This window comes from Haemorhous mexicanus, chromosome 5, assembly GCF_027477595.1.
Source record: "Haemorhous mexicanus isolate bHaeMex1 chromosome 5, bHaeMex1.pri, whole genome shotgun sequence".
Classification (NCBI taxonomy): Eukaryota; Metazoa; Chordata; class Aves; order Passeriformes; family Fringillidae; genus Haemorhous; species Haemorhous mexicanus.
Genome location: NC_082345.1, coordinates 18,806,312 through 18,825,949, shown reverse-complemented (window position 1 = coordinate 18,825,949; position 19,638 = coordinate 18,806,312). Strand labels below are relative to the sequence as shown.

The window sequence follows — 19,638 nt, the reverse complement described above, 5'->3', positions numbered from 1 at the left end:
AACCTGGCCTGGAACACGGCCAGAGATGGGGCAGCCACAGCTTCTCTGGGCAGCCTGTTCCAGGACCTCACCACCCTCACAGGAAAGAATTCCTTCCTATTATCTAACCTAAATTTCGCCCCTTTCAGCTCCTTGTAAAGTGTACCTGAACTGTGTGACCAAGATGATTAAACCAAGCTGAGATAGCAGGAAAAGACTCAGGACAGCCTTATTGTTTTTTGGGTGGGTGTTAGAGCCAAACATGAAACTCTTTCCTGCCTGAGCTGCAGTCCTTAAAGCCAGCTTTGGCATTTCTACACATCGTTGTGACTGCACCAGCAATGATAAACCCAAACTAGGGACTACTTGGGAAACCCTTTGTTTCAATGAGAAAAAGGATGTCTTTTCCCATGCCGCTCAAACATTATCGTGAATGCCTTTCTCCTCTTGCTGCCAGAAGCTCGTGGTTGCAGCTGGGCCAGAGCAGCTCTATCCCCCCATCACAGGGCAGGACTTTCTCTGCTGGGAGCAGCCTAGGCACATGAGCTGCTCCATGGCCCACGGCAGGGGAGCAGGATGGGGAGTGGGGCCGAGGGCAGCTGGGTGGCACCCGGCACCATGCGGGGAGGGCCAAGGTGGCAGGCAGAAAGCTCCATCTCTCCCCACTTTTGGAGGAGGAGGATCTCGGGGCTCCACTTGTGTTTAGCCTTGCTTCCTGGCTAGCCGAAGGGCTTGTCTGTGCTTGATAGTACTTGTTATTGCTCCTTTCTTTGTTGGAGGAGGGGGGGAGGGAAGGTGAGGTACTTTTTAAATTAAAACCAGAAGTGTCTGTCATCTCTGTCCAGGTGAATTAACCCATGGTGGAAGGAAGTATGACATTTATGTTGCCTTTTGTAATCTGGGAAAGCTGTGGATGGATTGTGCCCTCATGCTTTCACTGCTGTCCTTTTCTTGCTCACCAGGCTACCTCCTTCACCCTTCTCCTTTCAGATTTTGTGCCTATGACTGCAGCAGGACCAAGCATTGCCCCTCTGTTTTTGTGCTGGCATATGGCCAGCTGCTCCCTCTCACTCTTCCAGCTTGGAGGGGTTCTGTGTACCCAGAATCACCTAAAAGCTTAGTGCATGGGAGTTGAAGTCTGGTGTTTCTAGGCCCTCTCTAGAGAAGAGCCTGAGTGTCTTTATCTTAACAGAGAACATCAGTTTACCTTGTTTCACAGACAGAGCATATGAGGGAGTGATGGCCAGCTGATCTTCTGATCCAGTGAGAGATGTGAAAGATCAGTAAGCCCCAAAAGGGGAAACAATGAATTATCTTTGAGAGTTTGTATATCCTGCCTAGTAGCAGAGGCTAGATAGGTCCTGTGTGCTGCTCTGTCACATTATTGGCCCTGCTGAAAATGCTAATTGAAAGTTTGCTTTGGGTAGCTGAGATCCTGGGGGTCTCCTGGGCCCTCCTCTGATGGAGCAGACCTGCATTGGGAGTTTAACATGACTCTGCTCCACAGGCACTCTCTTCTGGTAGTTACTGGGGTCTTGTATATAGCTGCTCTGGATGCGAAGGCTACAGGCGCTGTCAGTCTTGTTTTGTTATTTCCCCTTCCATCTCCATGAAATCTTTATTGCAGACATGTCTTCTACTATGGTGTACTCAGCCTTCAACCGGGAGGTTAACAGTTTGCCTGGTGAGATGCATGAGTCCTCCCCTTGTGTCTCCGCAGAAAGTTTGCCTGCTCCTTCTCCTGCCTCACTTCTCAAAGCTCCTCTCTTGCTCTCCCTGAGGTGCGCAAAACACCTGGCAGTAATATGATAAGACAAATCTCACTTGGCAGCTTCCAGTGTTGATGTGCTATGCACCTCCCTGTACCCTGCCTCCCAGTATCATCATGGAACTGCTCCAAATGCAGCTTTAAACTTGTTGTTTCGCCTGTCCAAATCCCTTGCAACAGAGCTATGAAGATGGAAACTAGCATTTTGATTTTAATAAGAGGAAATTCAGGGCTGTGTACATCTGTGAAACATCACAGTGAGCAAGAGTTCTTCCCCTGACAAAGTGTGAGCTTGAGCTTGAGCACTTTACTATTCAGATCTTTATGAGCCATCCTACCTTTAGTAATAGGAAGCCTTTCTTAGCCAGCAGTTTATGTCTCCCTAAACTGCTCTTGGGGAGCCTGTTTTTGAAGACTGTTTGTATTTGGGGTGAGAAGTAGTACTTTTCTAGGTCTGGAGCTGAGTAGACTCAGGTGGGGTAGCCAGGAGAGCCAAGAGCAGTGTAATACAAGAGGGATCTGATGTGGAACCTTTGAAAAGACAGTTTAGCAGTATCCAGGTAGTTTAGTAGTAGCTGACAGCAGCTGGAAACTTTGTGAGAACTCCCTGAATGGACATACCTCTTTGAAACAAACTGGTTGTTAAAATTCCAGCTATTACAACTACCCAGTGCTTGGGAGGGAAAATCCAAATTGCTGAAAAATGCTGGTTTTGGCCTGGTTTTGTAAGAAAGACTCTCTTTTCACTATAAACAAAAATCAAAGATTACATGAGAAAAAATTCCCAGGAAGTAGTTAGCTGATGAATTAACTCAATTAGCTAACTCAGTTATTTTCCTAATTCTTTTTGGAACTGAGGTTGTTCAGCCTGCAGAAGGGAAGGCTCCAGCGAGACCTCATTTCAGCCTTCCAGTACTTAAAATGGGTGTTTAGAAGTAGGAAGCTGCTTTTTACATAGGCAGGTAGTCATAGGACAAGGGGGATATGTTTTAAACCAAAAGAGGAGAGATTTAGATTTGATACTGGAAAGAAATCCTTTAACATGAGGGTGGAAGGCACTGGTACAGGTTGCTCAGAGAAGCTGTGGCTGCCCCATCCCTGGAAATGTTCAAGGCTGTGTTTTGCTCAGGAGCTTTGAGCAACCTTGGATAGTGGAAGGTGCCCCTGCCAGGGGTTGGATCTGTGTGATCTTTAATGCTCCTTCAACCCAAACCATTCTGTGATGAAGGTGTATAAAATGCTTCAGTTCTAACTCCAGAGCATGCGCTCCTTGCCTTCAGAGCAGGTGTTCTGTTTCACTTGACATAAGGGAAAACAGAAGCTAAACCAACTTTCAGGCCAGGCATGCCCTTGCTGTGGAGCTAACTGGGACAATTAGTTCAGATATAATTATGCCTTTACTGCTTTTACTTTCTGAATGGGATCAGAGGTTGGTACGTGTGACTCCAGAGCCACTCTAGCACAAGGAAATCACCATGGAAGAAAAGAGAGGCAGCCACAACAGTTGTGTCTTTCTCAGGTTTTTTCCAGGTAGGGATTGTGGGTCATGGTAGAAGACAGAGAGATAAAAGTGGTGAATCAGATTCTTCTGTCCTTTTCACAGACATACCTCAAATGTGCATTCCCTAGTGCTTTGTCATGTCTGAACTTCAAATGCAGTAGTGGATGGGAAATTCTACTATATCCTTTGGGAAACTGTCCCACAATCCTGAGATGGCTTTTTTTTCTCTTTTTCCCCTCCCTAAAAGAGTAGACTAAATGGTGATGTTGTTTCTCTATCTAGTCTGTAAATTAGTCCACACACACCAGAGCTACTCCTCTCAACCCATGTGGTTTACAGCCTTCAAATATCTTGTGTCTTGTGTCATGTCCTAGTTACCTGTTAATCAAATTTGTATGTTCCATGTTTTGTTAATTAATTTCTGTGATCATTTTCAATGAGTTCCAGACCTACATAGAGATCTGCAAAGAGAGCCATCAGCTCCAAAGAACAGGCAAAAATCAGAGAGAACTTTTAAACTCAGCTAGAAGAGGCCAGGAGTATTTGTCCACCTTGCCCCATGAAGACCAATGGAGATTTTTGAAAATTTTCTTGTTCTCTGGATGCCTTCTGGTAATAACCAGCCATGGCCACCACTTTCCATAAGTTGCCCTGCGGCCATTGCAGAGAGATCAGCCCCGCTGCTCTTTGACCAAAATCACTTCCTGCATTTGCATGTGAAACTAAAAAGACACTAGTGGGATTATTTTGGTGTTACTCTCATACTTCAGGCTTACATGTGGTGTTTGCCTATTCTCAGTCTTTGTGTTTGTTTCCAGCTCTTACCACCCACTAGGTATGCAGTGTTGGTTTTGGTTTTTATCAGCTGCAGTAGAAGCAGTGAATTAGACCCATGTATCATTGTGAAGTAGTAACAGAAAAATTCATTTTTCTTCAGCAGGATGTGTCACTGATGGAGTCTGAAGAAACCGGTGAGGGAGGTACCACTCCCCCAGGAGCCAGCAGCATCACTGGGGAAGCCTGGGATTCTTCAGCTGTGGAAGGAGAGCATCATGCCACTCACATAGCAGCTGAAATGAGCACCAGCCCATCTAACTCTGCAAAGGGACCGGAGCTCAGCATGCCCAAGGACTGCCTTGCTGCTCCATGGAAAGCAGCAGAGATGCTGGGCAGACCCTCTAACTCTCTGCAAAAAGTGCCAGCAGGACTGGAACAAGGCCAAAGGGATACAGAGCCTCAAAAGGGACTCTCAGAACTGGAAGGAGAAATGCTTTTAGAGGAGGGTGGACTGGATTATTCTCTGAAACTTAAGCAATTGGAACTGATTGACCTGGAAAGCAACCAGGACCCTTCCTCTCACAGCAGAGTCCAGGATGAGCCAGCCCCTGGCAGCCCCATCCTGCAGGCTGTGAAGCTCAGCACTGAGTTTCCTCAGTGCCGAGCAGAACTGGCTTTTCATGGCTCAGACCCTCAGGCCCAAGAAAGTAAATCCCCTGTGGCCATTTCCTCTCAGAGAGAGACACCTAAGTGCTTTTTGGTGTGTAAAACTGTTTCAGAAGGACATTATAAGGCTGAACCCTTTCTGGATAACATCTTGAAGGATTCTTTGCAGGAGGTTGATGCTGGTGCAGAGCAGGAACAAAGCACCAAAAAGTTGGCACCAGCATTTGATGAGCAGCCTACCTCAGAGGGAGCAGTAGAAGACACAGCTAAACCTTACACTTCTGAAGATGTTCAGGAAAGATTAAGAGCACCCCAGGGTTTGGAAAAGTATACAGAATCTTCCTCTTCCCATGAGTTGTCTTCCACCTTAACATGTGACAGCCAAATGAGTTCACTACAAGCAGAAGGAAACAACTCAGCTGGTGAAACAGGGAATACCATGATGGTCAAAGACCAGGGAATAGTTCCTAAAAAGAACTCATCTGCTTCCAAATGCCTCCATCTAGAAGATGATCACGGAAAAACTGAGGGCAGACCTGCCCCTTCAGCAATGAGTGCTTTCCAAGGAAAGAGTACTTCTAAAAGGACAGAGGAAGTGACTGCTTCATGGCATAAGGAGCCAGCTTGGGAGGAGACAGTATCTGAACTTCAGCAAGAAGAGGAGGAGGAAGAGTGCAAAGAGCAGAATCTGCTGGAAGAAGGCAAACCTTTGGAACTCAAAGATCAGAAAAACAAGGAACAAAATGAGCAGGAACAACTGCAGAGGGAAGAGCTCAAACCAGGGGACGAGCTGAAACTAGAGGCTCTATCATCAGCTTTTGGGTCAGAGATACCTTCTGTTCCCAGGCATATTGTGGATGTGTCTGGTTTGGAGTATGCTTCCTTGTCTGAGCAAACAGGATCAGTATTTCCTCCTGGGGAACCTGTCTCTGTGGATCAGCATCCTGGTGAGGACGTGCTGCTGAAAGCTCATGTCACAGAAGCAGGTTCTGGATGTCAGCCACCTACTGTTGGCCCTCTGTCCTCAAATAGCCAGAACCCAGGGGGGGAAACTTCACACACGTGCCACGTTTCTGACCAAGCAGAAGACCTGGAGAGCTCTGGCCGCTTTTCAATCAGTGGTCAGGATGCTGGAGAAGCTCACCGGGATGATAAGACGCTATTGGGCAGGGAGAATGAGCACAGTGATGATCATGGAAAAGCTGTCCAGAGGTTTGATAAAAGAGATGCATCACTCTGTGGAGGGGTGACAGCACCTTTCAGCGTGGAGAACCCAGAGGCTCTTGTTCCAGTACACCCTTCCTCTGGTACCAGTAACTTGGAGCCACCTGATCACATGGATCTTCATCCTATAACAGGAAAAGCTGAGCTTTGGGATTTAATTCCAGCTTCCCCCTTGGAGATCACCTCAGTAGTGTCAGCATCTGTTCCAGAGCAGGAGGGTGCCAGAATAGCCTCTGTTAACCCCGAGCACTGCCCTGGCACCAACCTGAATGAGCTGCCAGACTCTGCAGGGAAGCCACCCAACCAAGCTGCTCCTGCACAAGGATGGAACCCAACACCAGCAGAAACCACTGTTCTAAGGACAGGTGCAAGGGAGGCCAAGACTTCCCATGAACTCCTTACATCTGAGGAGGGCTTTCATGAGGACCTTAGTGACCCATCTTCTTTCTCTGTAATGTACACGAGCTCCCTTCCTCTACAAGGAGGCTTTTCTGGGGATAGGAGGTCTGTGGCTAGTATTGCAGGACCTCTGGAAGCATCCCAAACGCCAGGAAGGACTTCTACTCCCCTGAACCACCCAGAGACAATTCAGCAAATCTCTCCCCAAAAATGTGCCATTATACAAGGAAAAGAAATGGCAGCAGATGTGGATTGTAAAGCACAAGTGCCTTTATTTGATGAGCATGACTGCAGTTTATACCAAAAAGAGTCTGGATCCAGAATTTCCAGTGTCCTGAGCACCCTAACTTGGCCCTCCGAAGATGATACGGTCCTTTCTGTGAACCACCAAGGACAACCTCTATCCCCTGTGTCCCACTCAAGCCTACCTCTGATTTCTGAGCCTGATGCCAAACAGCTTCATCTTCCTTCCCACGTCCAAAGGCCCAGTCAAGCTCAGGCCCCTGCACTCCATGCAAATCACCTTGTTTCACCTCCAGCCCCTGACGGTTACCAGCTGCTGGCTCCTGGACTGCACTCCGGGCCCCCCCTCAGCTGTGGGATGGATGGTGGTAAGTTGGGAGCTATTCACCCTGCTCCAAGCCATCCTCTCTGGACTGCCACCTCTGCATTTGATGCCAACTCTGTAGCCTCTGCTTCTGATGGAGAAAGGCCAGCAGAGAGAGATGACCTTGTTCCAGTGAGTGGAAAGTGGTATCTTGGTGACTCAGGTCCCCATGATACAGAGATTTCTGATGACTCAGGGGTCAGTTTGCTGACCAAAAGTTTTTTGGCTCTTGAAAACAAAATGTTGGTTGGCTGCTCTGACACCAGCCCAGAAACAGCAGATCACTACATGGATATAGAGAGTGGAAAGTCCTCACCTGACCACCCTTCTTGGCCCTCGTTGGAAGGTCTGATAACATCCCCAGGCTCCAAAAGCAGAAACTCTGCACAGCTCCTTCCAATGCTTGCATTCACCAATCCTATCCACTTCCTCCGGCTCAGCCCTCCATCACCGCTGACCACCAGAACAACGTGCCGGGACAAGGAGCTGCGATGGGAGCAGCCTGCAGGTAGCTTCAGTGGGGACACAAAGAACATCCAGGCTCTACTGGCAGTCACAGAGAAAACAGAAGCTGAGAGGAGAGTCAGGCAAAGGCTGGAAGGAGGAGAACACCAGCCAAAGGAAGAAAAGGCCAAACATGCACCCTTGGAAAAATCATCAAGTTGGCCAGACAAAAACACTATTGGGGTAGCTGTGCAGGACCCAGCAGCCAATCAAGAAAACCCAATTAAAAGCCGAGTAAAAACCAAGGACTGGCACCGTCAGGGCCTGAAGAGGATGTCAGGACCACCAGACATCTTGCAGCGTGAGTCCTCTCTTCCATTTCCCTTCCTCCTCCCCCCCCCCCCCCGCCAACTTAGAACAGTTATCAAGAAATAGGATTAAATTAAATGAACTATATGATGGAAAGGCATGAGAGCAGGGAGCTTAGCATGGCTCTTGTGCCTTTCTGGTGATATTCCTTGCTCCAACCCTGCAGCCCTCTCCTATCCTGCCCCAAGCTTCCCTTTCCAGCTGTCCCCTCTTTCCTCTCTGCTGCCCTGTGTATCCTGCTTGTTCCCTTGAGTGATGCATCCTTGAGGGATGCACTCTGGGGCTCAGTCTCCCCATTCCACACTAATACCTGCTACAGTAAACTTATTTCATGGATCCATGAGGCAGTAAAGAAGAGCCATGCACACACCCTCAGTAGCTCATATTTCTTATCAGGTGTTTATTTGCTGCCTCCCCGTCTTTTGCAACTGGCACTTTTAGGTTCCCACTTGACCTTCTAAAAAAGATGATTTTCCTGTGAGCACAGGATTTGAGAGTACAGATAAGAATGGAAATTTGTCAAGCCCAAGGTCCCAACGTGCACAGAAGTCAAATCACTGATGTCACAAGTGGAAAACATGCATCTTCTGTAATGCAGCTCATTCAGCAATACTTGCTATCAGGATGCATATCTGTTCTTTACTATATCTTATGTGAACTTTAAATAATTACTTCTTTTTAGCTCTTACTTTAGTCTATTTTTGAAGCTCTGAAACACGCTGTATTTTCTGCACTGGGGAAAAGGAGGGGAGTATGGAAGGGTGAAGAAGGTTTGGCACAACTTGAATCTCAAGATTTGTTAATATGTTTGACCTGTAATTTCTTGATTCCAAATTTTAAAATATTCAAGGCGAGAGTATTGTCTTTCCCCTTATCCATAACTGCAGCTCAGTCTTTGGGCTTTCTTCCTTTTTCTGATTCCAGTTACTTCAGATTTAGAATTTCTTCATACCTTATTTGATTAAATCCCTCACAAATCAAAAGGACTTCTCCAATTTTACACTTTGGCTCCACTGATCTCCTGATGCCTGGCCCTAGTAGCTGAAAGTGTAAGGACAGCCCAAACAGGGCACACAGGCAATGTCTTTGCTTGCATAACTGGAGAGGGAAGCTCTTAGAATTACTGTCGCTTCCTAAAATGTCAGCCTTTTTCTTTGTGTGAAAAGTAAGTGTGGCTAGCAGATGTAAAGTGTAAGTAATGTCAAGAATTATTAAAACTAGAATGTTTCTGACCCAGAAATAAATGCCATGAGGGCACCTGTACACGAACTCAAGACTGCCACTTAGGTGGGGTATAGGTAAGTGGTATCTGTTTGTCATTTGGATTGGAGATTAAGTCTAAAAATTGATGTGTTTACTTTCCATTTGTCTTCTATGCAGAGGTTTCTTCTATTCGTTCAGAGGAAGAAGCTCACAAGGCACACAGGGAACCACCAGTCAGCTCAGAAACAGTTATAATGCGGTGAGTCTCTCAAAGACCCTTAGAATTTGTCCCAATCCCTGTGCAGAACAGATACCTCCATTGTTTCTGAGTTACCAAAGATGATGATAAGGAGTGGAAAACTTTAATTAAATGCCATAGGCCTGTGTTTCAGTCTATGCTCTCTTGAAGAGAACACTACTGCAATAGAGGTATTTCTGTGCCTTAAGAACAGCCTTTCCATTAAAGCCAAACTTTTCCCTTTGTGTCAAGTAAAGCTTGTGGAGCTTGAGCTTGTTGGAAAATAGATCCCTGTTGTGACAGAGCAGTTTCTAAGGTTTGGATAAGCCTTCTCTGGTGCTGTGCCCTTCATTCACTCTGTGTTTTGAAATCCTTATTCCTTGGCAGAGAGAAGAAATCTGCAGACACAACAGAGAACTTCAAGCGTCGGCACTCCAAACTGATCAATTCCTGTAAGTACCTCCTGTCTGGGGTGCTGTGGCAGTCCCCTCTCCACCAGCATCTTTCACCCTTGCAGTGAGCACAAAGGAGAGGGACTCCTGCCACGCGGTGGTTGTGAGGATGTAGTGTTAAGAGAGCAGGGAAAGCAGCTGGAATCCTGCAATACACTCAGGCAGCTGGGGAGCTTTGCCTGAATTTGGCTGTCCCAGTCCAGGGCAGAGTTTTCTCTAGGTTGAAGCAGAGGGTGAGTTTCTACTAAAGAAAAGATAAAGGTATGTGTTTTTCTCCACAGCAAGATTACTGTATCAGGAGTACAGTGATGTGGCTCTGAACAAGGCCATCCAAAGCCAGAAGAGAGTGGATTATCCAGAGGATATAGAGTCAAGTTTTCCAAGTTCCCCGAGGCTACGGAGGAAAGTGCTGTCTCCCCAGGACTCATATTTGCAACGTCTGTCAGTCTCATCTAATGCATCCCTCTGGCAGGACATCCCCATGATACGGGGCAGCAGAATACTGCTTAACATGTCCCGTGAGGAACAGAGGCTGCAAGAGGTATGGGGCAGATGTGGCAAAGTAAATGGGTGGTCTTGTAGTCAAAAAAGAATCTCTGGAAGGAGGATTAAAGCAGAGAGCAAAGCCTGTGATGTGGGAATGCAGGTAGTTGAAGCAGAGGTCACTTCTACTCCTGGAAGCAGCATGGGGTGTGAAGCAGAGCAATGCTGAAGTGCTGAGTTTTAGAGAAAGGCAGCACTGAAGGAAGGGCTCTGCACTGTATAAATAATTCTAATAAAACAGACATGGGGAAAAGTGGGAACATCATAAGGAGTTTTGAGTATGCTCGATGCAAAAGGGTGTGCAAAAGTAGAAGACTTGCAGTATTCTCCCATATATAAGCTTGTGAGAAATGCTAATAAAACCACAGTAAATTTTATTTTCTGTGGTAGAATGAGTTTAGCAAATTGACCTATGTGAGTTTAGCAAATTGACCTGTGTGAGCTGCAGGGCTGAGAGGAGACTGGGAGATGTATTGATTCAGCACAACGGTACAGAGAAACTGGGTAAAGGAAATGAGAGGATCTGAGAAGTGGACAGGAGGACTCAGAGAAAGAGGTGAAAACAACAGCATTGGAGGCGTGATGAAGGAGAAAACGTGTGTGGTATGGATGCTGGACTTTATGAGAGCTTGTGAAAGTGGTGTTGAGGGGAAATAACAAGTAAAATGAGAGCAAGTAGCTATTTTTAAGTCATAATACAAGTCTCTTTTTTAAAGAAAGTCTATAAGTGCATGCTTGTCCTTCCTTTCTAAAGCCTCTCTTCTGCCTCACTCCTTGCAAGATGTGCTGGGACGTTTTCCTGCTTTAGCCCCGTTTCCTCTCTGTAAGAGTCTTCACAGACTTGCGTAGTGTACTGATGCTGTGCTCCCTTGTTTTCTCTCCCAAGGCCAAGTTTGAACTGATAATATCTGAGGCTTCCTACCTGCGCAGTTTGAATGTGGCAGTGGATCACTTCCAGCGCTCAGCAGAGCTCCAGGCGATGCTCACCAACCAGGAGCGCCAGTGGCTCTTCTCCCGCCTCTCCGATGTGCGTGATGTCAGTGCCAGGTGAGATACGGCCTTTTGCTTCCAAGTCTAACAGGCACGTGGTGCTTCCCACAGGAACATTTCTCACTCCTCTTCTGCGTGTTCACTGTTCAAGGCAGATACAGCACCTAGCGATGACACACCAACACTGCCTGGAAAGGAATATTCACCTTTTTAGGTGACAGGGCAGTATAAATTTTGGTGTTAAATCCCAGATATTATGGCTCAGTTGTGCACAGAACTCACTGCAGGGGATCAAAATGGTAAATATAGCCTTGTGCTACTGCTTTCAACTACAATTAAACTAACTAGACCTCAACCCAAACCAGCTCCTACCAAATACAAGACAAAAGAGGCAGCTGCATGAGCCCTGATGAAAAGTGGGGGGAAAAAGGAAAAACAGTAAGTTAAAACCATCACTTGACAGAAACTAACGTGAATCAATAGAGAGTAATTCATGAAATGTGAACATGACCCCACATGCAAGGAATCCTGTATGTTGTAGGATTCTGTTCTGCTTTTCCTCCTGCAAGGCTTGACTACATAAATCACTTAGCTGGTAAGGTTTGCTGCTACCTTTTCCATTTCTACCAGCAAGATTATTCTGGTGAGGTCTTAGTTTTCAGTGTTTCCTGACCATACCTGTAGAAGCATGACCTCTCAAGAATAGAGGTCTTTTGCCTCTGCTTTTACCTTGCTGATACCAAGCCCTATATTGTCATTATCCAGACCTTACACTCTCTCTAGAACTAAAGAGCTGTCTTGTGCTTGTCTGTGGGCTGTCAGGGTTTCAGAAGACTAAATGACCCTGATATTTCCCTCTCCTTTTTTGGCACCACATCCATGTGCTGCAGTTTCCTCTTTGACTTGGAGGAAAAATTTGAAGAGGACATGTTCACCTTCCATGTGTGTGACGTGGCTCTGAAGCATGCTCCTGACTTCCGCCGGGTGTATCTGCCATATGTGACAAATCAGACATATCAGGAACAAACCTTCCAGAGGTTACTGTAAGTTTTTCTCATTTCCTGCACCCTTCTCCCCCTTACTTCCATGAATATTGACTCTTTCAAACAATGGGCAATACTGCAGGAATGGGATGTTGAGCAGTGCTCTTCCTACGCCACCCAGAAGAACCTTCCTCAGTTCAATGGCATTTGGGACAGCAGGACAGAGCTCCTGCAGGCTTCTCTCCCATAGCATTGGAGAGGAAAATAATATGTAATATCTGATCTTGTTGCAGGCTGTTCTCTGTCTGCTCTCTACTGAAGAGAGCAAAAGTGACCATCCTGGATAATGGTTTTCAGTCTTGGTCACTGAGAACCAGAGTGCAAACCACCACTGTCCCCATGAAAGGAGCACTGCTGATAGAGGGAGTTGAAATGTAGATGTTACTTCTGGCTTTTACTCCAGAGAGCTGTGGAAAGAGGATAGAGATAATAACAGCTGTACTGCCACCCTGTAGCTGTTAGAAACCCGTAGTTGCTCTTCAGCAGCAGAGTGGTGAAGTTTCTTGACACCTCTTGCCCCAGGGACAAAACCTGACTGTTGGGAGTACTCCGGCATTCTCTGAAATCTGATACTAAGAAGGTTATTTATTTACTCTTGACACCTGGATGTCTTTTTTTTCTTTGTCACTCCCACAGAAATGGAAATGCAGGGTTCCAGCAAGTCCTGGAGAGACTGGAAAGTGATCCAGTGTGCCAGCGCCTCTCACTTAAATCCTTCCTCATCCTCCCCTTCCAGCGCATCACTCGACTCAAACTCCTCCTACAGGTAACTGTGGTGATTCTCTGCCTTCTCTCAAGTTTCCCTCAAGCTATGTCTGGAAGCAGCTGAGGGAGTTGGGAAGGGGCTCAGCCCGGAGAAAAGGAGACTCAAGGGGAACCTTGTGGCTCTGCACAACTCTCTGACAGGAGGGTACAGCTGGCAGGAGGTCAGGCTCTGCTCCCAGAGAACAAGCAACAGGGCAAGAGGAAAAGGCCTCAAGCTGTATTAGAGAAAGTTCAGGTTGGACATCAGGAGGAATTTCTTCCCAGAATGAATTGGGAGGCATTGGCTTGGGGACTGCCTGGGGACATGGTACAGTCTCCATCCCTGGAGGTGTTCAGGAAATGATGGATGTGGCACTGCATGAAGCACTGCTGTTTGTGAATCATTTAGGGCTTTGTTGTGACACTACTTTAATTGTACCCCAATAAAGAATTAATGGATTCTTCTCAGAACATGCTGATTTCCATTTTATTGAATTTTCTGGCTTCCTGCTAGGAAAACAAAGTAAGGTTTCCTTGGCTGCCCTCTGGAAGGCAGTCTGTGTCTATGCTTTGCCTGCAAATTTGACTAATAAAGAGCCATCCAGAGAGGGAACCAGCCAGTCCCTAAATAATTAATTTTGAGCTCTTTCTATGAAATTTTTCTTTTTGATTATTTGAGCTTCTTTTTTGCAGGAGAAAAAGACAAGTCTATTCTGTTCATACAATCATTTGTGGTTTAGCTTGTGGTTGCTTCCTATGCCATATAACTTCTATGTGATAATTAATAGAATTTAGATTTACAGGAATCACTGGTCAGTATGACTTAACAGTGACATTCTGCATCTCAATTTTTTGGCTTTCTTGTCTCCACATGTCATCAGCTACTTCTGCTTTATTATTTATTGTACTCTTCAGTGGTGGTAATGTCCACCTTTCCCTGTTTGCATTGTGAAAATCATCTTTTCTCATACAGAATATCCTGAAAAGAACTCGTCCCGGTTCTGAGGAGGAAGTGCAAGCAACGCAGGCCTATGATGCACTTGAAAAGGTAAAGGTGCCTACCCTTTCAGCAGCCTTACCTTTGTCTGTAATTAATCATCAGCTCCCACCCTCGTCCCTGCAAGAAAATCTTGCTTTAAAAAACCCCAGAGCATTACTCTATTGCATCCCTTCCTCTTATCCTGTTTATTATAGAGACAAGGTTTAAAGTTTTCTAGGACAAATGGTTATCTAAAATTTGTACAGCTTCATAAGGCGGATTGTTCTGTCTAGTGATGATTTGACCTTCTAAAAGAGAGCCACCAGGATGGTGAAGAGCCTGGAGGTGAAGACAAAAGGAGTGGCTGATGTCACTTGTTCTGTTCAGCTGGAGGAGACTGAGACCAGAGCTCACAGCAGTTCTGCAGCTTCCTTGTAAGGGGAAGAGGAGAGGCAGGCCCTGATCTCTCCTCTGTGTGACCAAGGACACAACCTGGGGAATGGCTGGAGCTGTGTCAGGGGAGGGTTAGGTTGGATATTAGGGAAAGGTTCCTCCCCCACAGGGTCGTGGGGCACTGAACAGGCTCCTCAGGGAATGGTCACAGCCCCAAGGCTGGCAGAGCTCCAGGAACATTTGGACAATTCTCTGTCACAGGGTGGGACTGTTGGAGTGTTTGTGCAGGGCCAGGAGTTGGACTCAATGATCCTTATGTGCCCCTTCTAACTCAGAATATTCTCTGATTGTAATATATACTTTTTTTGCAGGAGGATGCCTAAGGAATTGTCACTTACGCTGACACCTGAGGGGCTCCTGGGAGTAGTACTGATCCCACCATGCAGTTCTGCTCCCACTTCACTGTTTATCTGTTTTCCTCTGCAGCTCATCAAGGATTGCAATGAGAATGTCCAGCGCATGAAGAGCACTGAAGAGCTGATCTACCTCAGCCAGAAGATTGAATTTGAGTGTAAGGTGAGCTCATCCATTCCCTGGGCCTTGCTCTGTATTTTCTGTCTTTCCCTACAAAGCCACTTTTTGTTCTCCTCTCAGATATATACACAGAGCTGTTAAACCAGAGCATCATCCACAGGCCAGCTCCTCAGCAGTGCTTCCCTTGCCCAATCACTCATGTCAGCCTTCTCATGAAGGTGCCTGCCATGACTTGCACCTCTCCAGCTGGAGAACTGAAAGCACAGTTCCTCAAGAGAAATTCCTCAAGAGAAAAAAATGCAAATCCAACCCTTTTTATTGTGCATAAATATTTATTTTTGTCTTGCAGATATTCCCACTCATCTCACAGTCAAGGCGACTTGTGAAATGTGGTGAGTTGACAGCACTGGATTTCAACAACCTGAGTCCAAAATGGAAAGTCACCACCCGGCCCATCTACCTGCACCTTTTCAATGACTGTCTGCTCTTGTCTCGGCCCAAGGAGTGAGTGCTTCAACACAATTCTTGCTGCCCCTTCTAAAATACCTGTCTCTTTTGGGGTCTGTGCTTTGGTGACAGAGTCCTTTCCCTCTGCCTGCCAGCAAGTGGCAGTCTTTGTCAAGTCACTCTCCTGTCCCAACCTGATGTGAGTATCATGCAAGTATGTGGAAACTGATAGTCCCAGTGCTTAATTACATATTGTAATACAAAAACATATCTTGTGGTCCCTAGCACGACACTTCAATTCTGCCTTTGCATCTCTACAATGTGAAACACTTGAACAATAACCATTTGTTCTAGTTTTACTTGGTAAATAATTTCTTCCTAAAGCACAGTATGAGGACTAGTAAATGTGCAAATCACTGGTTAGTCGAGAGAGTTGTTGGTTAGTTGTGTTGGGGTTTTGAGGGCGGTGGGTTTGTTTTTTATGCTGTAAGCTACCAAACAAAATTCTGACAGGACAGAGCTTAGCATTTCTACCCTTTTCATTAAATCCCTTCTCTCTCTTCTTTGGTCTTCTGAGACTTCTAACAAGAGCACTGCATAGGATGTGTGAAGCAGATGAAGACACATGAAAAGCTTTTTGCTTTCCTGCAGACTATGTGACTCACTATGTAAACCTCATCACCTTAAAACTCTCACCTTGTTTTTTTCCTCCTGTTGACCTGCAGGGGTGGACGGTTCGTTGTGTTTGACCATGCTGCTTTCTCGTATGTGCGTGGGGAGAAGTGCGAGATGAAACTTCACGGGGCAAACAAGAATCTGTTCCGTCTCTTTCTGCTTCAGAATAACCAGGGGAAAAGAGTGGAGTTCTTGTTTCGGACTGAGACACAGTAAGAGCTCAAGTTTACCTTTGGTATATCCCATTAACGTGGCCAGACACCTCCTAGTAGCCTGATGGTTGTCCCTCAGCTATTCAAATGCTGAAATACCAAATGCAGCTGCTAAGCAGAAGTCTTGAAAAGCATCCTCTTGCTATAACTATTTCCTTGTGAAACACCTTCCTCCTCTCTCATCATAGCTGCTTTTACAATACTACCACATTATATCATACCATCAGCCTCCAAAAATGGGAATTTTTGCCTTTTCCCACCTCCTTTCTCAGCTTCCCTTTGTGTGAGCAAACACCCCTCCACCCCACCCCATTTCAGTCACCAGACTGACATCCCTCACAGTGAATGCTGATACCTATTCTGTGCTGTTTTCCAGCAGTGAGAAGCTGAGGTGGATCTCTGCTTTGGCTCCTCCGCGGGGAGAACCAGACCTCCTGGAATGTCCTGGTGAGACTCCTGTGCTGCTGCAGCAGTGAGGGTGGGCTGGCTTACAGGAGTCACAGGCACTGTGAGATGGGGCACCCCAGAAGGATTCCAAGGCAGAATACTTGGGATTTTGTAGATAAAGAACATATTCATGGGCTTTCCCTCAGTGCTGGGTGCTGCCAGTTATTGTACATGTTTTAATGCTTCATTTTAGTTGAAGAACTGCAGTGTCCCTTCCAGTTCTCTGCTTTTTATTTGGGCAGCTCCTTATTCTCCACCTCCTTTAGAGCTGATGCCCACAGGTTTACTATTGCTTTCCAATATATCAATTTGATCTTTCCTCCCCTTCAGATGCACCACAGGTTCAGTGCATAAAGACTTACAAGGCTCGGGAAAACGATGAGCTGGCTTTGGAGAAGGCAGATATCATTATGGTTATGCAGTACAGCAATGATGGTGAGCAGAATGAGCAGTGCTTTAAACTGTAGGATTGAAAGGGCAGAGGGATTCTTCATCTTCTTCAGTATGCTTTATTTGGAAGCTGAAAGAGACTATTTTCCTTTGCTCTTAGGGTCTTTTTGGAGGGGGCTTTTTTATGGGAAACAATGAAAAAAACATGTGACTTTTGCCTCATGTTGTGCTTTTCTCCACACCACAGGGTGGATAGAAGGAGTAAAACTCTCAGACCGGGAGAGAGGCTGGTTCCCCTCAGAACACGTGGAAAACATCTCCAGCAAACATGTGCGGCAGAAGAACCTGAAGGAGGAGCAACGGGTGAAGAATGCCAAGCAGCAGGTCTTCTGCAAGAAATAAGACTCTGTTTGGACCTGTACAGTCTCCCTGCCATGGGGAAACCATGGCTTTTCTATTGTGCCTCAGAAGAAATGCCTCTGTAAAGAGCATAATACACAGCACTTTGACAGGACCAGGTGCTTTTCACCAAAGAAAGTGGGAATTCAGTCAGGAAAAACTTCCTCTGTGTCAGAAGGACTAGGGCAGCAAGAGGAGGGATAAAGGTTGCATGTATTGCTTGCTTTGTGGTAGTAGGGAGGGACTTAAATCGGACAGAGGTCTGGGGTCTGGACTTCTGAAAACATGCTCCTGGTTTTACCACTGACAAGTTGTAGGACCTTATGCAAGTCACTTCAGAGTTCTGCCTCGGTTTTGCCTTCTGCAAAATAGGGGTAAACTTACCTACCTCACTGCATGTTGTGAGGCTAAATTCACTAGTATTAGCAGCCTGAGAGCTTCAAGTTTCTGAGAAGGAAGGTGCTAAGTGCAAAGCACAACAGAGCTAGGAGAATATTCTGTCTGAATATCCTCTGGATACCTTCATGGCGTTGATCTCCATAGTGTAATTTCCATTTAGGGCAATTTATGTATTAGATCATGCAAGTCTACAGGGGTTTAGATAGGCAAATATTTCATTGTACCCAAATGCTGTTAAGAGTCCTTGACAGCATTATAAAATCTGTTGGAATTAAGCAGAGTTTTCAGAAGCCACTGTGATGATTTCCCCCACATAAGAAGTATCATGCTGAGAAATCTGCTTCCAAAAGGTCATCTCTCTTCTGAACAAGCATCCCACCAAGCCTTCTGAACTTTTTTTTTTTTTAACTCTGCCTCCTCTTGGGAGATCAGTAACTTTTGACAAAGATTTCTATTTCTTGTTGGTACACACCGCGTACAAAATAACCAGGACTAGGCACATGCAATGAAGTGGCACTTTACTGCTGCTCTTACTCTGATTGCTGATGTGGTATTGCATGCACCATTTTGCACACTTATGGAGAACACTGAGATATTTAGCCACTGTAGATAAAGGCAAAATATGCACCAGGGTCTTTGTTCTTTTTAAGGACTCTCTGGTTTTAAGTCCAGTTTACATGCATTTGTGCAGAACCTGTCTGTTTGAGGATATACCTTCAGGTGTAAAATACTCTTTCTGTGTTCAGCTCAGTCAATGCAAGATCAAGTTTAAGAATCAATACACCAAGGAAAGCCACATGTAGCCTATTGCATTTAATATATTTGAAGAATTAGTTACCTTTGTATCTCCAGCTTTCTGTCTCTGTAACATTCTGCTTTTAAATCCCATTTACATTGTATCTAGAATAGCTTATTATGGCCTATTTATATCAATAATTTTAGCTGGATTAAAAGAAAAAATTTGCTTTTAGTCCTAATAAACTCATGCACTTCTCCAGTTAAAAAGCTTTCTGCTTGCCTTGTTACTTAGGTTTTCCTCTCAAGTGTAAGTAATTCAATTTACTGAATATACATGCAGTATTTTTTGCTATAATTTTCCTTTCTAAGTGACTGTTAAGTACAAACAGTTCTCTTTAGCAGAGGCAGTGATGAAAGCTGGATTTATCCAGCCTTAAGGTTCTTCAGTATTATCCCTAGCCCTAGAGAGCTGATGCTGCAGCTCTTCCACAGTGGTGTTAGTCATCCATAAGTGAAGGTAAGCTGAAGGGATGAACTACAGAAAATGGGAGTCCAGCCCACTAGAGCAGAAGGGCAGGGCCCGGTTATTTAACTTTTAATCTATGGTTAGACAACAATCTGCTAACACTTCTCTCCCCCCCCTCTGAAGGACTGGAGCTGTTCCTGAGCTAAGAGCCAAAGCTGAGCTCTACCTCACACTCACAAGAAGGGTTATAATCCTCCACAAGACCCAGAATATTCAGATATCCCAAATGCCTGCTTGTCCCAAGCTGTCATGAATTTATGCAGTTCCAAGTCCCCGGGATTGTCAGTGTCTCAGGTGGGACACAAAACACTGCCATGGGATCAGGTCAGCTGTTAAGGTCATCTCACACAGGCAGTCGAGGCATCCCACATCCACTTCAGCTTCATCCAGGAGGAGCCAGCCATATATATTCCCATTCTAAATTAGTAGTCATCTTGTTCAACACCTCAGGTTGAGAGTTCTTTACTCTTTCAAACTCTGTTCTTAAAAGCAAGCAGGCAGATTGTTCATTAGAGCCTCCCAAAGTGGTTTCTGTGCTTAAGTCTGTATGTT

At 45.7% G+C, this 19,638-nt stretch overlaps 1 protein-coding gene across 3 annotated transcripts in view; it reads left to right on the top strand.

Annotated features, from left to right (window-relative positions):
- The window catches only part of ARHGEF5 (Rho guanine nucleotide exchange factor 5), a 33,437-nt gene extending 14,610 nt beyond the window's left edge, over nucleotides 1-18,827 (top strand). For 2 of the 3 annotated variants that reach the window (XM_059846177.1, XM_059846179.1), the window contains exons 2-15: nucleotides 4,186-7,726; nucleotides 9,115-9,196; nucleotides 9,563-9,627; nucleotides 9,909-10,168; nucleotides 11,057-11,217; nucleotides 12,051-12,203; nucleotides 12,840-12,969; nucleotides 13,921-13,995; nucleotides 14,806-14,895; nucleotides 15,203-15,357; nucleotides 16,026-16,187; nucleotides 16,564-16,634; nucleotides 16,965-17,069; nucleotides 17,272-18,827. In XM_059846177.1, the coding sequence (XP_059702160.1) occupies nucleotides 4,186-7,726; nucleotides 9,115-9,196; nucleotides 9,563-9,627; nucleotides 9,909-10,168; nucleotides 11,057-11,217; nucleotides 12,051-12,203; nucleotides 12,840-12,969; nucleotides 13,921-13,995; nucleotides 14,806-14,895; nucleotides 15,203-15,357; nucleotides 16,026-16,187; nucleotides 16,564-16,634; nucleotides 16,965-17,069; nucleotides 17,272-17,426 (5,205 nt within the window). In that variant the 3' untranslated portion in view covers nucleotides 17,427-18,827. The remainder of the gene's footprint in view (nucleotides 1-4,185; nucleotides 7,727-9,114; nucleotides 9,197-9,562; nucleotides 9,628-9,908; nucleotides 10,169-11,056; nucleotides 11,218-12,050; nucleotides 12,204-12,839; nucleotides 12,970-13,920; nucleotides 13,996-14,805; nucleotides 14,896-15,202; nucleotides 15,358-16,025; nucleotides 16,188-16,563; nucleotides 16,635-16,964; nucleotides 17,070-17,271) is intronic. The other variant, XM_059846178.1, reaches the window with a different exon arrangement.
- The last annotated feature ends 811 nt before the right edge of the window (nucleotides 18,828-19,638 follow it).